A 16194-nucleotide genomic window follows, 5' to 3' on the forward strand; every position below is an offset into this window, starting at 1 on the left:
GGAAAAGTCCCGCATCCCGGGCCGAGCAACGGCAATGAATGGGCTCGAAAGGCGTCCAGAGGCCGCCCTACCGAGCAGAGAGCGATGCCACGTAACCGCGGGGGAACCGGAACGCAACAACACAGGTTAGGTTACCCGGGACTGAGAGCCAACCAACCGCTCGCAGCCTCGCCGAGAACAATGCGCTCAGCCCTGCGCGCGGAAGCTCGCGGTGCCGCGCCCGGGGGCGTACCCGGCCTGGGGCCTGCTGGGAAATGCAGTATCTGAAGCTCTCCCACGCAGCCCCACTGCTCTTCGGAGCGAGCCCAGTGCAACTACAAGTCCCATCACGCTCCGCGAGGTCTTGATCGCCCGGCTTTTGCACGGAAAGGAGTGGGGCGAACATGGCTGAAGGCAGCCGGGGCGGCCCAACGTGCCGCGGGATGGACGGCAGGCAGGACCCGGTCTCCAGCAGTGGGAGCTGCAACTTTCCAGAGTACGAGCTTCCCGAGCTAAACACGCGCGCTTTCCATGTGGGCGCTTTCGGGGAGCTGTGGCGTGGCCGGTTGCGCCGGGAAGGGGACTTGTCGCTGAAGGAGCCACAGGCAGCCGCGTTGCCTGCGAGCCAAGGGGTCGCCGACTGGGGCCAGGAGGATGCTGCGGTGGCCCGGGATCTGGGCTGCAGCCTGGAGGCAGCAGCCGAGCTGCGGACGGTGTGCGGGTGAGTGCGGGGCCGAGGGGCTCTTGCTGCTTCGAGCTAACCTGGGTGCAGCCTTGCTCCTGCGCTCCCCTGGGATTCATCCTTGGGAGGGCCTGTGGTTTACTCCCAGGGGTAGGAGGACCGCCCTTCCAAAGCTTTCAACCTGCTGGAGCTTTCCTGGAACCCCGGGAGAAGTCCCGTGATCGGAATGCATAATTTCGGCGAGTTGGAGTGAAGGGACGAGAGAGCTGCATAAAAGATTAATTTTTCTATTGGTTAATTTTTTAAGTGCTTGTTAATGTTGAAAAGCAGTCATGTGTAGCTGCCATTGACAAGACACTTTGACAATGGAGGAGCCTTAAGTAATGATGAGGCTGGAAGGAGATTTAACCAGAGGAGTGTTAAAACCTTTGATTAATTGTGGTTCTTTTCGGAGGACCTCCAAGTATGCTGTTACCGAAAATTTCCCCCAAAGTGCCTTTTATGGGGTGAAAATATTTTTTAAAGAAACTTTTAACTATTTCTTTCTCCGTTTAACAGTATGGGCCACCATACATCAATCGGCCATGTATCCTTTTCTCTGTAGGAAATCCGCACTGGTATCATTGTCTTGAATTCCGGCCTCCTGTGAATCCCGCCTGCTGGATTTTATCTGACTTCTTAATTGCTTAATGATGTATTTAGGACACAACCCTGACTCGCTGTGGTCAAGATGGGTGATTGCTTTTCCTTTGCATTTATGTTTTAGCCTTGATAAACTGAAGTGCCTTGAGGAGGGTGAGGATCCAGATGTCGTCCCAGAGAATACCGACCTAGTGACTTTGGGGTATGGAAGACTTTACTTTTATTATGTGGTACTTATTTAAATGTTTTTCCAACATTATATTGGAAAAATACTGTTATCACCCCACCTCCTAAATCCAACCATTAACATTCGGCTTAATTTGCTTTAGCTCTGTGTGTTTGAGATACCTGCTGCAAGTCTTTTTGTTGCTGAACTGTTCAGTAAGTTTCAGACATCGTAACTTAGACCTGAATACATCAGCATATAGTTCCCCTAGGTATCAGTCTCCTACATAATCAGAGTGGTGTGATTGCACCTAGGAAAATTAGCAGTAAATACATAACCTCAGGAGCGCCTGGGTGTCTCAGTCATTAAGCGTCTGCCTTCGGCTCAGGTCATGATCCCAGGGTCCTGGGATCAAGTCCCCCATCCGGCTCCCTGCTCAGCTGGGAGTCTGCTTCTCCCTCTGCCTGCTGTGTTCTTTCTCTCCTCTCTCTCTGACAAATAAATAAAATCTTAAAAAAAAAACACATAACCCCTAATGTCCAGTCTGTATTCAGATTTGTGTTAATTTTTGTTTATTTTTACTTATTTTTGTATTTATTTTTAAATAAATGTGTTTACAAAGGTCAATTAATCTACTTAGATTCCAGTGCAAGCTGAATACTGATAGTGTCTTTCAAACTGTTTTCTTTTGTTTTCAACTTTTAATTTTTGACAGTCATATTTTTGTGAAATAGGATACCAATGAATTACTAGGAAAATAGGATTAAAAGACAAACACAATAATAAAAGTCCTTTATTTTAAAGATTTTTATTTATTTATTTGTCAGAGAGAGAGAGAGAGAGAGCACAAGGAGGGGGAGCAGCAGAGGGAGAGGGAGAAGCAGGCTCCTCACTGAGCAAGGAGCCCGATGTGGGACTTGATACCAGGATCATGACCTGAGCCGAAGGCAGACAGTTAACGACTGAGCCACCCAGGCGTCCCAAAAGTCCTTTATTTTAGAACAGAGGTTATTATTACTGTTATTTTTTGAAGATTAAAAAGACTTTATTAAAGATAACTTCCCCCCCCCAAACTTCCAGACTTCCAGGTCATTATGCTTTTTATTTTTTCATTTTTTGAAGTATATCATTGTCTTGATTTTTTTTTTTTTTTTTGGAGAGCATTCGTGCAGGGGAGGGTGGGGTGCAAAGGGAGAGGGAGAGAGAGAATCCTAAGCAGTCTCCATGCTCAGGACGGAGAGCTGGGGGGATGGAGAGCTGGAGCTCGATCTCATGACCCTGAGATTATGACCTGAGCTGAAATCAGGAGTTGGCTGCTCAACTGACTGAACCACCCAGGTGCCCCTTGAATTTGTTTTTATTGAAGTATAGTTGACATAAAATGCTTCATTAGTTTCAGGTGTATGGCGTGGTGATCTGACAGCTCTATATGTTCAGTGCTTACCGCAAGTGTAGCTACCATCTGTCACCACACAAGGCTATTGATAATACCAGTTACATTAACACTGACTATATTCTTTATGCTGTCCCGTTATCCCCATGACTTACTTATTCCACAATTGGAAACCTATACCTGTCACTCTACCCATTTTGCCTCTCTCCCCACCTTTCCTGGCAGCCGTCAGTTTGTTCTCTGTATTTATGGGGCTGTTCTCTGCTTTTTGTATGCTTGCTTGTTTTCTTTTTTAAATTCCACATATCAGTGAAATTATATAGTATTTGTCTTCCTCTGTCTGAATTATTTCACTTAGCATAATACCCTCTAGGTCCATTCATGTTCCTGCAGATGGCAAGATCTCATTCTTTTTTTATGGCTGAGTAATATTCCATTACACACACCACATCTTTATCCATTCGTCTATCCATGGACACCTGAGTTGTTTCCATCTCTTGGCTGTTGTAAATAATGCCCTAGTAAACATAGGGATGCATTTATCTTTTGGAATTAGTGTTTTTGTTTTCTTTGGGTGAGTACCTAGTCATGGAATTACTGGATCATATGGTGTTTATATTTTTATATTTTTCAAGAACCTTCATACTGTTTTCCACAGTGGCTGCACCAATTTAATTCCTACCAAGAGTGCTCAAGGATTCCTTTTTCTCTACATCTTCGCCAACACTTGGTATTTGTCTTTTTGATTCTAGCCATTCTGACTAATTTGAGATATTTCTTGGTGGTTTTGATTGGCATTTCCCTGATGATGAGTGATGTTGAGCATCTTTTCATATGTCTGTTGGCCATCTGTATGTCTTCTTTGGAGAAATGTCTATTCAGGCCCTCTGGTATAGTCCCAATAGTTTATTTTGTGTGTGGTTTTTTAAAAAAGATTTTATTTATTTGTCAGAAAGAGAGAGCACAAGCAGGGAGAGCGGCAGGCAGAGGGAGAAGCAGGCTCCCTGCTGAGCAAGGAGCCCGATGTGGGACTCGATCCTAGGATCATGACCTGAGCTGAAGGCAGATGCTTAACCAACTGAGCCACCCAGGCGTCCCGTCCCTTGCCTGAGGAGACGTTTTGAAAAATATCTCTAAGACTGATGTCTAAGAGATTATTGCCTATATTTCCTTCTAGGCGTTTTATGTGTCAGGTTTCACATTTAGGTGTTTAATCGATTATTGAGTCTATTTTTTGTGTGTGGTGTGAAATAGTGGTTCAGTTTCATTCCTTTGCATGTAGCTGTCTAGTTTTCCCAACACCATTTGTTGAAGAGACTGGCTTTTCCCCATTGTATATTCTTGCCTCCTTCATAGAGTAATTGACTGTGTAAGTGTGGGTTTATTTTTGGGCTTTCTATTCTGTTCCATTGGTCTGTGTGTCTGGTTTTGTGCCAGTATGATATTCTTCGATTACTACAGCTTTGTAGTATATCTTGAAATCTGGGATTGTGATACCTCCAGCTTTGTTCTTTCTCAAGATTGCTGTGACTGGGGGCGCCTGGGTGGCTCAGTCGGTTAAGCGGCTGCCTTCAGCTCAGGTCATGGTCCCAGGGTCCTGGGATCAAGTCCCGCATCGGGCTCCTTCCTCAGCAGGGAGCCTGCTTCTCCCTCTGCCTGCAGCTCCCCCTGCTTGCACTCTCGCTCACTCTCTCGCCTATGCTCTCTCTAGCAAATAAATAAATAAAATCTAAAAAAAAAAAAAAAGATTGCTGTGACTGTTCTGGGTCTTTTGTGGTTTCATACAAATTTTTATATTATTTGTGTTCTAGTTCTGTGAAAAATGCTGTTAGTATTTTGATAGGGATTTCCTTGAATCTGTAAGTTGTTTTGGGTAGTATGGATATTTTACCAATATTCTTCCAATCCATCAGCATGCAGTATCTGTCCATTTGTTTGTGTTGTCTTCAGTTTCTTTAACAGTGTTTATAGTTTTCAGAGTACAGGTCTTTCACCTCCTTGGTTGAGTTTATTCCTTAGTATTTTATTCTTCTGATGCAATTATAAATGGAATTGCTTTTTAAAAAATTTTTTCTTTATGCTATTTTATTATTAGTGTCTAGAAATGCAATCAATTTCTGTATATTAAGTTTGGGTCGTGCAACTTTATTACTTCCAATTACATTTTATTATTAAATTCAATAGTAAAATTACTATTCATATTCAAATTACTACTTCGTATTGCTGTGAATGTTTCTGAATGTTTACTCATGGTCTGTACTGATTGAATAACACATAGCTCTCAGATCAGTGTTGGTCTGCTAGTCACACTTTGAGAAACACTGTGCTGTGATAGTAGTATAGAGAAAATGTGTAATGGTGACATTTATAATTTCCAGTTTGTAGCCCGCTTACTTCACACCACCTCATCTTTTTAAATCCTTGATCCTACCCTTTCTGTTGTTCCCTTTGAAAATTTAGGCGTTTCAATTCCACCTTGGTTTCTTTTATAATAGCTGCCAAATCTGTTTTCCTTATCCCCACTGCTAATGTTTACATTAGTGATACTTGGAGCACCATGAACACCTCCCATCTCTCCTAGGTCCGGTTTTTTCCTCTCCTGATTTATTCATCTGTGCTACCACCTGAGCATGCTCATTTGCTGAGAAATTCCCCATGGCTCTTCCTCTCCTCTATGACAGATTTCAGATTCCTTACGTAGACATATGAAGCGCTCCACCTACAGTCCAGATCTGCCTTTCCGGATTTATTTTCAACCACTTTCTCTTTCAGATGGCTCAGGAGGCCCCTCTCCCATCTAAAACGCCATTATTTGAGGCCATAAGATTCCTTTCCACATTACTACAACCTATCTCCTCCCTTAGGAAATATATTCACTTATAATGTCCAGAACTCAAATTGTAATATTTCTAAAGTTTTTGAAGGCTCATTGAGAGTCAAGACCCCTTCATCTTTGTATTGCCCTTAAGCCTATTGTGCTGTTTTGTTTCCCTTGGTGCTCTTTAACTACATTGATTGATGGGTTGGATATTTCTAAAATGCACATCTGGTTGTGTCTGTCTTAAAACCTTTCACTGGCTCTTACACAAGTCCTGAGTTACTTGGTGGCTCACAGGGGCCTCTATAGAATGGATCTTGCAGATCTTTTCAGCTCTGTGTCTGCAATGCTTCAACCACACTACAGTTTTCAGTTCCTGGAATGTGCGCTCACTCCAGGTCTTTGCCTAGAACTCTCACGCCTCCTTATACTTCTGGGTCTTGCTGACTTCTACTCATCCTTCAAGGACTGAAGGACTGTGGACTCCCATTTAGGCCCTTTTATGTTAATGTAGCACCCTGTACTTCCCTTTTGAAATACTCATCACGCTTATGATATACTTGTTTAATTTTCTGTCTTCCTAGCTAGACTTAAAAGTTCCATGAGCTGGGGCGCCTGGGTGGCTCAGTTGGTTAAGCGACTGCCTTCGGCTCAGGTCATGATCCTGGAGTCCCGGGATCGAGTCCCGCATCGGGCTCCCTGCTCGGCAGGGAGTCTGCTTCTCCCTCTGACCCTCCTCCCTCTCATGCTCTCTGTCTCTCATTCTCTCTCTCTCAAATAAATAAATAAATAAATAAATCTTTAAAAAAAAAAAAAAAAGTTCCATGAGCTATGTCTGTCGTACACACTGTTGTAGCCCCAGTTCCTGGAACTTTGGCAAATAATAGGAAGTCAGTAGATATTTGTAGAGTGAGTAGAATAAGTGAAACTTTCATAAACTTGAGAAAGTAGTTTTTAGCAATTGGCTGAAAAAAGATTGATTATTATTATTATTTTTTAAGATTTCCTTATTTATTTTTGAGGGGAGGGGCAGGAGGAGAGGGAGAGAGAATCTTTTTTTTTTTAAATTTTTTATTGTTATGTTGATCACCATACATTACATCATTAGTTTTTGATGTAGTGTTCCATGATTCATTGTTTGTGCATAACACCCAGTGCTCCATGCAGAACGTGCCCTCCTCAATACCCATCACCAGGCTAACCCATCCTCCCACCCCCCCTCCCCTCTAGAACCCTCAGTTTGTTTTTCAGAGTCCATCGTCGGGAGAGAGAATCTTAAGCAGACTCCCCGCTGAGTGTGTGGAGCCTGTCGTGGGGCTCGATCCCAGGACCCTGAGATCATGACCTGAGCCAAAACCAAGAGTTGGACACTTAACCAACTGTGCCACCTAGGTGCCTCGAGATTGATAATTATAAACAAAGAAACTTTTTTGCTATAGTTAATAAAATACCAATTGGCTTGTAATGACTTTTTTGGGCGCTTATAATGATTTTATTAAGCCATGTTGAATAGTAATTTTCAGGTCACTTTACACATTGTTTCACCTGGCTGTTTTCTATTACTAGATCAACTGAATCTCCTTGGTTGTCTTCTAGTCCCTTCCAAATGTGGAAGGAAGTTTATATATGATCTAATGTAAAAGGAGTCAGTACGGCATTATTCTGCGGGGATTATTTAGATGTACTTTGAAACTATTACATTTTAAACATGACTAACATTAATCTTAACAGTACTGCAGGTAAATTAGACTTGTGCCAAATGCTAAAATCTGTATCTCTATGCTTTCTCTAAACCTTCCTTTCTTCTCTCCACCAATAACTTAAAACTAAAAACAAAATCTAAATACATGACCCCTTTATTATGACATAAAATGAATACACTTCTAGCACTTCCCCCCCCCCCCCCGGTCTAATAAAGGAGCTACTGGGCTCATTTCGTGCCTGTAAGGTGAACAGAAAGCACTTGAAAGAGGTTGATTCTCCTCTGATACATGCTGCTGTCTTTGGTCCATACCAAGCTTGTCATCAGCATTTCTGAAATGTTTTAATTGCTTGAAGATGGTAATTCCTAGGGAGAGGAGCAATAATTGCTACTGCGTGGGTACTACTGAAACTTACCCGTCATCCCAAAAGCTCCAGCAACATTAGTTTGTTTATTTGTTTGTTTGTTTAAGATTTTATTTATTTATTTGAGAGAGAGCGAGAGAGTGGGAGGAAGGTGGGGAGGGAGAAGCAGGCTCCCTGCTCAAGGAGCCGACGTGGGGCTCGATCCCAGAACCCTGGGATCATGACCCGAGTTGAAGGCAGACGCTTAACCGACTGAGCCGCCCAGATGCCCCAGCAACATTACTTTTTTTTGTCTTTGTTTTCCCAAAGATTTTATTCATCCATTTGACAGAGATATAGCGAGAGAGGGAACACAAGCAGGGGGAGTGGGAGAGGGAGAAGCAGGCCTCCCGCTGAGCAGGGAGCCCGATGCGGGGCTCTATCTCAGGACCCTGGGATCATGACCTGAGCCGAAGGCAGACGCCCGACGACTGAGCCACCCAGGCGCCCCAGCAACATTAGTTTTAGTACAATAGCAATTCCATTTAGTCTGCCCATTCCTCTCACTTCGCTGGCAAACAAAGCACTCCTCAGTGCACCATTTAAAGGGTATAAAAGGGAAACCTCAAGAGTCCTGCAAGAAAAAGAGAACCACAGAAGTGAAGGACTCAGCCGTCCCTACCATCAAAACAAAAACACTCTAGTTTACCTGGGCTTTGTTAGAATGACAGAAAAGAGTACCATTAAAGTAGGAATCTTATAAACCCTCTTCCACCACAAATATCACAAAATGAGTAAGTAGAAATAAAATTTATAGGGAATTTATTGTAGAAAATCAGGGAACAGCTATTTATACAAATCAACTGAGGAAATCGCTCTCCTTCTCCCAGGAAATAACTAGGAAACGAGAACTAAGCCTGCATTCCAAACAAAATTGAATATACTAAAACAAGCATTTGAGGATAGAAAAACACTTTGGATCTGAAATTTTGAAACTAAGAACAGAAATGATGAGAAAAAGGAAGAAGGAAAAAAAGAGTGATGAACTCAGAAAATGGAAGAAAAAGACAAAAATTTCTCAAGTGAGTTATGAGATAACTAAAACAGAATAGATGCAAATGAAAATTTAATAAGAGGCAATGAAAGGACGCCTGGGGGGCTCAGTCGGTTAAGCGTCTGCCTTCGGCTCAGGTCATGATCCCAGGCTCTTGGGATCGAGTCCCGCATCGGGCTCCCTGCTCAGCTGGGAGCCTGCTTCTCCCTCTGCCTGCCGCTCCCCCTGCCTGTGCTCTCTCCCTCTCTGACAAATAAATAAAATCTTTTTTAAAAAAAGAAAAAAAGGCAGTGAAAGACATGTATACAGTTAGGAGAATGCAAGTGATGTAAAGAAAGAAATTGAGAGAAAGTGGTGGGAATGGAAAACAAGACAAAAATATATTTATGAGTCCTTAGAGAAGGAAAACAAAGCAATTGAACAAAATTAATAGTTAATCTAAAAAAAAATTCCAGATTGGAAAAAAATCTGAATCTACAAATTAAAAGGGCTCACTGGGAATCTGGGAAAATTAACCCAAAATTATCAATTTTCAGACATATCCTAATAAAACTGTTAGATTTCAGAGATAAAGATAGAAAGATCAAGAGATAAAGATCAAGGCAGTAAGGCAAAAAGAACACCTAATGTACAAAAGTGAAAGAATTAGAATGGCATTAACTTGCAAAAGTAATATACAAAGAAGGCAACAATGGAGCAGGATTTTTTCACAAAAAGCTCAGTGAAAGCAAGGATTTTATATCCAGTTGAAATGTCTTTCAATATTGAGGCTATAGAAAAATAATTTTAATATATAGGATCTTGGGTAATATGTACCCACCAGCTATTTCTGAGTAATATACTAAAGAATGAGTTTCATCCAACCAAATGATGACTGGGAAATTTTCACCAAAGGACTAGTAGAGTAAGGATGAGGGTGGAAGGCTACTGTACAAATGTTGTATATTGTAACAAATTAGAATGTTGTAGCTGAAAAAATGGGATGAGAAAAGAGGAAGAAGATAATGTGTAGGCAATAAGTAGATCTTAATACTGACAAAAAACTTGAAAACTTAGTAATACATTAAATAAGAAAATGGGTAATGAAGGGTGTTAAGAATCTATAAGTACAAAGGTAACCACTGGAACAAAAATACACATAACAGACCCTCCTCAATTTCTAAAAACAGACATGCAAAAAATACACATTTCATAATTAACAAAACAGCTAATCTAACAAAATACATAAATGAGAAAATGTGATAGAATTGAGACCAATGGCATCAGTCCTATACAACCTGTTAAAACGGGTTTAGATTTGGGTCACAAAATAAAAACCTTGCGTAGACAGTAGATATATGTAAAATAAAGTGATTCAGAGGAAAATAAAGGATTGGACAAAAGTATACCAGATAAATGGGAAGAAAAATTGAGCAGCTGTAGCCGTCCTGATATGAGACAGATTTCAAGCCCCAAAATATTAAATGTTACAAAGGTCACTTTTTTAAGATTATATTTATTTATTTGACAGAGAGCAAGAGAGCACAAGCAGGGGAGCAGCAGAGACAGAAGGAGAGGGAGCCTTTTGTGGGGCTCGATCCCAGGACCCTGGGATCATGACCTGAGGCAGACGCTTAACCAACTGAGCCATCCAGGCGCCCCTATTTTTTATTTTTTTAAAAAAGATTTTATTTATTTAATTTAGAGAGAGAGACAGCATGAGCAGGAGGGACAGGGAGAGAGAGGGAGAGAATCAAGCAGACTCCATGCTGAGTGCGGAGCCTGTTGCAGAGCTTGAACCCAGGACCCTGAGATCATGACCTGAGCTGAAACCAAGAGTAGGACGCTTAACTCACTGAGCCACCCACGTGCCCCCAAAGGTCACATTTTAATGGTAAAAGCCACAAACCCCAATTGAGATAGAATACTTAGAGAGAGATATATATTCACATATGTATGTACGTATACACACACATACCAAATAACATAGTGATCAACTTTATAAAACAAAACTATAGGAGATGCAAGATGCATAGCTAGGAACTCACTAACAGTAGGACACTTTAATAACAATGGTAAAAAAAAATAAGAGATAAAAGTTCTAAACAACATAATCAACAGGCTATGTCTTACGGAGATCTATATACTTAAAATTTATAATCTGATATTAGAGAATACATGGCACACCCACAAAAGTTGATTGTATATTAGATCACAAAGAAAACATCAGTAACACCCATAAAGTAGAAAATACTATCAACAACACTCTGTGATCACAGCATAATAAAACTAGAGTTTAGTAAAAAAACAAAAACCAGGCCATACTAGGGGCACCTGGGTGGCTTGGTCAGTTGAGTGTACGACTCTTGGTTTCTGCTCAGGGTTGTGAGATCAGGCTCCATGTTGGGCCTTGCTAATGGCTGGGAGTCTGCTTGAGATTCTTTCCCTCTCCTTCTGTCCCTCCCCCCCACCCCGGCTTGCTTCCGAACACCCATTCTCTCTCTTTCTCAAATAAATACGTAAATAAATCTTTAAAAAAAAAAATCAGACTGTTCTACCTGGGAATTTTAAAACTCATTAAATACAGGGATACCTTGGAGATCTTGTGGGGTAGTTCCAGACCACAGCAATAAAGCAAATATTGCAATAAAGCGAGTCAGATGAATTTTTTGGTTCCTCAGTGCCTATAAAAGTTACGTTTATTTTTTATTTTTACTTGTTTTCAAGATTTTATTTATTTATTTGAGAGAGAGAGCACAAGCAGTGGGGAGGGGCAGAGGGAGAAGCAGATTCCCCGCTGAGCAGGGAGCCCGATGGGCTCAATTGATCCCAGGGCTCTGGGATCATGACCTGAGCCAAAGGCAGATGCTTAACCTTAACCTACTGAGCCACCCTGGAGCCCTAAAAGTTATGTTTATGCTATAGTCTATTAAGTGTACAGTAGTTTAATGTCTAGAAAAGTATATACCTCAGGTGAGCACTTTATTGGTAAAAAATGCTAAAATTTGAGCTTTCAGTAGTTGTAATCTCTGATGACAGATATCCATAACAAATATTATAATAAAGAAAAACTTTGAAATATTGGAGAGATAAGAGTAGATAAAGAAGAAAAACTAGCTCTGTCAATGATATGATAGTATACCTGAAAAATTCCGAAGAAATCAATGCTAAAACAAAGAAACAAGAAAAACCAGAATTTAATGTAAGAGCAGGATACAGAATTGATACATATTTTTAAAAAATAGCCTTCATATATACAAACTAAGCAATTAGAGGATATATTGGTAGGGAAAACTCCCATTGATAATAGTCAAAAAGAAGATTAAATACTTAGGAATAAATTCAACAAGAAATATGTAAAACCTAGGTAAGGAAAATTTTAAAACAATCTGGGAAGACTTGGAAAAAGACTTGAAAATAGTGAAAGATGTCCTCTCTTCTTGGATAGGAATCTTAAAAATTATTATGCCATCAGCTCTTTATTTTTGTAAGATTTATTTATTTATTTTAGAGAGGGAGAGCAGGGGGAGAGGGAGAGAAGCAGACTGCCTGCTGTGTGGAGTCTGACACTGCGCTCGATCTCACAATTCTGAGATTGTGACCTGAGCCGAAATCCAAAGTCAGAATCTCACAATCCTGAGATTGTGACCTGAGCCGAAATCTAAAGTCAGGCACTTAAATGACTGAGTCACCCAGGCACCCCTATGTCAGTTCTAAGTTAATTTATAAATTAAGAGCAATCACAGTAAAAATGCCAGATCTATTGGTTATTTTAGGAAGTTAGACAAGTTGTGATAAAGTTCATAGGGACTATATCTGGGAAAAACCCCTGGGGGGGGGGCTGAAGAAGATTGTGAGGTGTACTAATTTTACCAGATATTAAAATATACTGCAAATTCTTTGTAATTAAAACAGTGGCTACTAGCTCATGAAGAGACAATAGACCAGTGGAGTAGAAGAGAAAGCCCAGTTAGATTCTAATACTTGTGGACATTTAGTATGACGCTATTTACACAAGAATAAACTCCAAAGGGATTAGGGATTGAAATGTATCGAATAAAACATACACACTTTGTTATAGTGAAAGGCTTTCTAACTATGATTTAAATCCAGAGGTAATGAAAGATTTGATAAAATTGACTACATAAAACACACCATAAACAAAAGATAGCTGTCAAACTTGGAAAAAATATGTACCACAAAAAACCAATAACCCTCATATAGAAGACCTTAAAAGTTGAGGGACAAAGACCAAAAACACAGTGGAAAAATGTGAAAAAGATAAACCAAGAGTTCACACACAAAAAAGATATAAAAATGACTCACAGACATGAAAAAATATATTCATAATTTGAGAAATGCAAATTGAAATTGACACTAAGATACCTTTTCTCACTTATCAGACCAGCACAAATTTAAAAATATGTATTCTTTTGATGAGGCCGTGAAGAAACGGGCATTTCTGTACATTGCTGATGGAAATGCAGATTGGTACAAGCCTTCTCTAGGGCAATTTGGTAATGTCTGAGACAAAATACATAGGTGCTTACCTTTTCATCCAGTCAGTCCCACTTCTAGCAGTCTATACTAAAGATACACCTCCAGCAGTATGAAATTTACAGGGTTATTCATTGCAGCATTGTTTGTAATTGCAAAATATTTGAATTGCCCTAAATATACATGCATAGGAGAGTGTTGAGCAAACCGTAGGACATCCACACAGTTGAGTGTTGTGCAGCTATACTAAAGGATGAGCAAGGATGAACCAGTAGGGTGATTTCTAGGAGATACCATTACAGGAAAAAAGCAGAGCCCAAAAGCATATGCTACCTTCCATGTGGAAAGTAGGTTTGCAAGTTATCAGTTTGTTGGCTCTCATCTATAAATTGGCTTTTTTTTGCCTGCTCTGTAAAAATGGGCCTTGGCCCTTCAAATAAATATTTATCCTTTGTCAACTGGCGCAGTGTAATGCTTTGTCAGTGAAGATGGAGAGGGAAGGGTTGCCAGAGGGAAGGGTGTTGCTTCCTGGTCCAGTGGGCAGTGTGTCCGGGGCCTGCAGCACCCGCTGCCCAGCAGCTTCCCCACCACTCCTCTCCCCTGATGCTCCTCTTGCACAGCTTTCCTGGTACCCTAGATTTCCACGGTTCCGCTGGTGGAGAACCATAGCCACTTTCTCTGCCATGCAGTGAGTCCCAGCCATGGCCTTCCAGCAAAGGGCAGATCTCAGTCCTGGGCGGGAAGAGGAAGACTTGTTGGGTATGCTTTCTCCGCCCAAATGGTAGGATACTCCTTATATCTGCTATTCCTATGTTCTAGAGTTCTCTTGTTATGTGCTAATCTCTCATTACTCTAATCCTCTGTTAAAGTTAATCTTTGCATTAAGCTTTCTCTGTTCTAATTACTGTTTAGGTCTCAGAATGATAGAAAAATTTAGGAAAATCCACAAGATATTTGCTTATTTGAACAAAAGAAATGGAAAGGATAAACAAGAACTGTAGAGATTGGTTGCCTACAAGGGGTGGGTGGGAACGGGATAGGAGGTAAGGAGGGAGTATGAACAAGTTAGTAGGGATAAAGAGGGAATGACACTTCTTTGAGTGTGTTTATATATATGTTTATAACTCTGATTCTTAGAACCATAGTGATGTTTCACCTGTCTTTTACACATCCCCAAAGCAATCAAAACCAACCAGGATATGGGTGGGAGAACCCAAAATAGAGTATAAAAACTAACACATGAGGGATGCCTGGGTGGCTCAGTTGGTTAAACGTCAGCCTTCCGCTCAGGTAATGATCCCGGAGTCCCGGGATCGAGCCCCGCATCCGGCTCCCTGCTCAGCAGGGTGTCTGCTTCCTCTGCCCCTCACCTTGCTTGTGTTCTCTCTGTCTCTCTCACTCTTTCTGTCTCTCAAATAAATAAATAAAATCTAAAATGAATAAAATTAAAAAAAAAACCACTAACACATGAGCCTGTGTCACAACATAACAACACTGGAGAGAATGGGGAAGAAAGGACTAACCTAAGTCCTACAAAAACGTATCTTGATTCAGTGTTACAAGACTAAAAACAAAGAGTGCTATTCATGTTTTAGTGTTTCTCACAGGGTATAGATCAGCAATGCTGAAACTCTGTTTTCTAGACTCAAACAAATAATAGATGATGGGAGCGGGGTTTCTCACTTGTGGAGAAAAAAGTTACAAGGAAAGGTTAAAGGCTAAAATGAGTGATTTTTAGTTTGGGACTAGAAGTAGCAGTATAAACTCATGGTTTTAAGTATATAACAGAAAAATACAGAAGTGCAGATATTCGTACATGCGTGGAATAATACACAGAGGTATGTTTTCTGCCTTTCTCTCCCGAGAGGTCTAGAAGAAGCGCTGACTGCAGTAACAGTAACCCCTAGCACTTAGCTAATGGCCTCTGAACACCTGTCTCGGGCGCCTGGGTGGCTCAGTCAGTTAAGCGTCTGCCTTCAGCTCAGGTCATGATCCCAGGGTCCTGGGATCGAGTCCCGCATCGGGCTCCCTGCTCAGCGGGGAACCTGCTTCTCCCCCTGCTCGTGCTTTCTCTCTCTCTCTCAAATAAATAAAATCTTTTTTTTTTTTTTTTAAAGATTTTATTTATTTATTTATTTGACAGAGAGAGAAACAGCGAGAGAGGGAACACAAGCAGGGGGAGTTGGGAGAGGGAGAAGCAGGCCCCCCGCCGAGCAGGGAGCCCGATGCGGGGCTCGATCCCAGGACCCCGGGATCATGACCCGAGCCGAAGGCAGACGCCTAATGACTGAGCCACTCAGGCGCCCCTCAAATAAGTAAAATCTTTAAAAAAAAATAATAAACACCTGTCTCATTGAGGCTCTTAGTACTTGATTTCCGGACTGAGACAAGGAAGTGCAAGGTGAGCCTGGAGCTTTTATGGTGCTAGAAAGTAAGGAAATGCTCAAAAAAAGGATGAGGGTTTGTTGAAAGACAGGAGCCAAATCAAAGGAGTGCCTAACAGCCACAGGTAGAACAGTTTGATCAATAGAATAATGATAGTATTAGATTTTAACCTACAGAATGAAATAAATACGAGTTCATATTAATATAAATGATCAAATAAATGGGAGGAGAGAGATAGGTCTTCCTCATAATACCAGTGAATAAATGTAGAAGGAGGGAAATAGAGAATCGCCCTTAGGCATATTCCACAGTAATAAATGTTGCAGACAAAATCTTTTGAATGCTAAAAACCCCGGGTGAAAGTGAGGAGAAACAAGATTTGCATGGTTTCAAATTATCTTCCCCTAAATACTTAGCGAGTACAAAGGAAAAGAAAAGAAAGTATCTTTCTAGCGTAGGAATCTGGCAGACAGGAACTTAACCAAAGTAAACATCACCAGTAACAGGACATGTTAATATCAACATCATGAACCTCTTGGTATGACACCGTGCG

At 41.1% G+C, this 16194-nt stretch overlaps 1 protein-coding gene across 2 annotated transcripts in view; it reads left to right on the forward strand.

Annotated features, from left to right (window-relative positions):
- Positions 1-333: 333 nt before the first annotated feature.
- The window catches only part of SNAPC3 (small nuclear RNA activating complex polypeptide 3), a 42887-nt gene continuing 27026 nt past the window's right edge, over positions 334-16194 (forward strand). For both annotated transcript variants that reach the window (XM_078061215.1, XM_078061216.1), the window contains exons 1-2: positions 334-700; positions 1428-1505. In XM_078061215.1, the coding sequence (XP_077917341.1) occupies positions 384-700; positions 1428-1505 (395 nt within the window). In that variant the 5' untranslated portion in view covers positions 334-383. The remainder of the gene's footprint in view (positions 701-1427; positions 1506-16194) is intronic.

This window comes from Halichoerus grypus, chromosome 14, assembly GCF_964656455.1.
Source record: "Halichoerus grypus chromosome 14, mHalGry1.hap1.1, whole genome shotgun sequence".
Lineage (NCBI taxonomy): Eukaryota > Metazoa > Chordata > Mammalia > Carnivora > Phocidae > Halichoerus > Halichoerus grypus.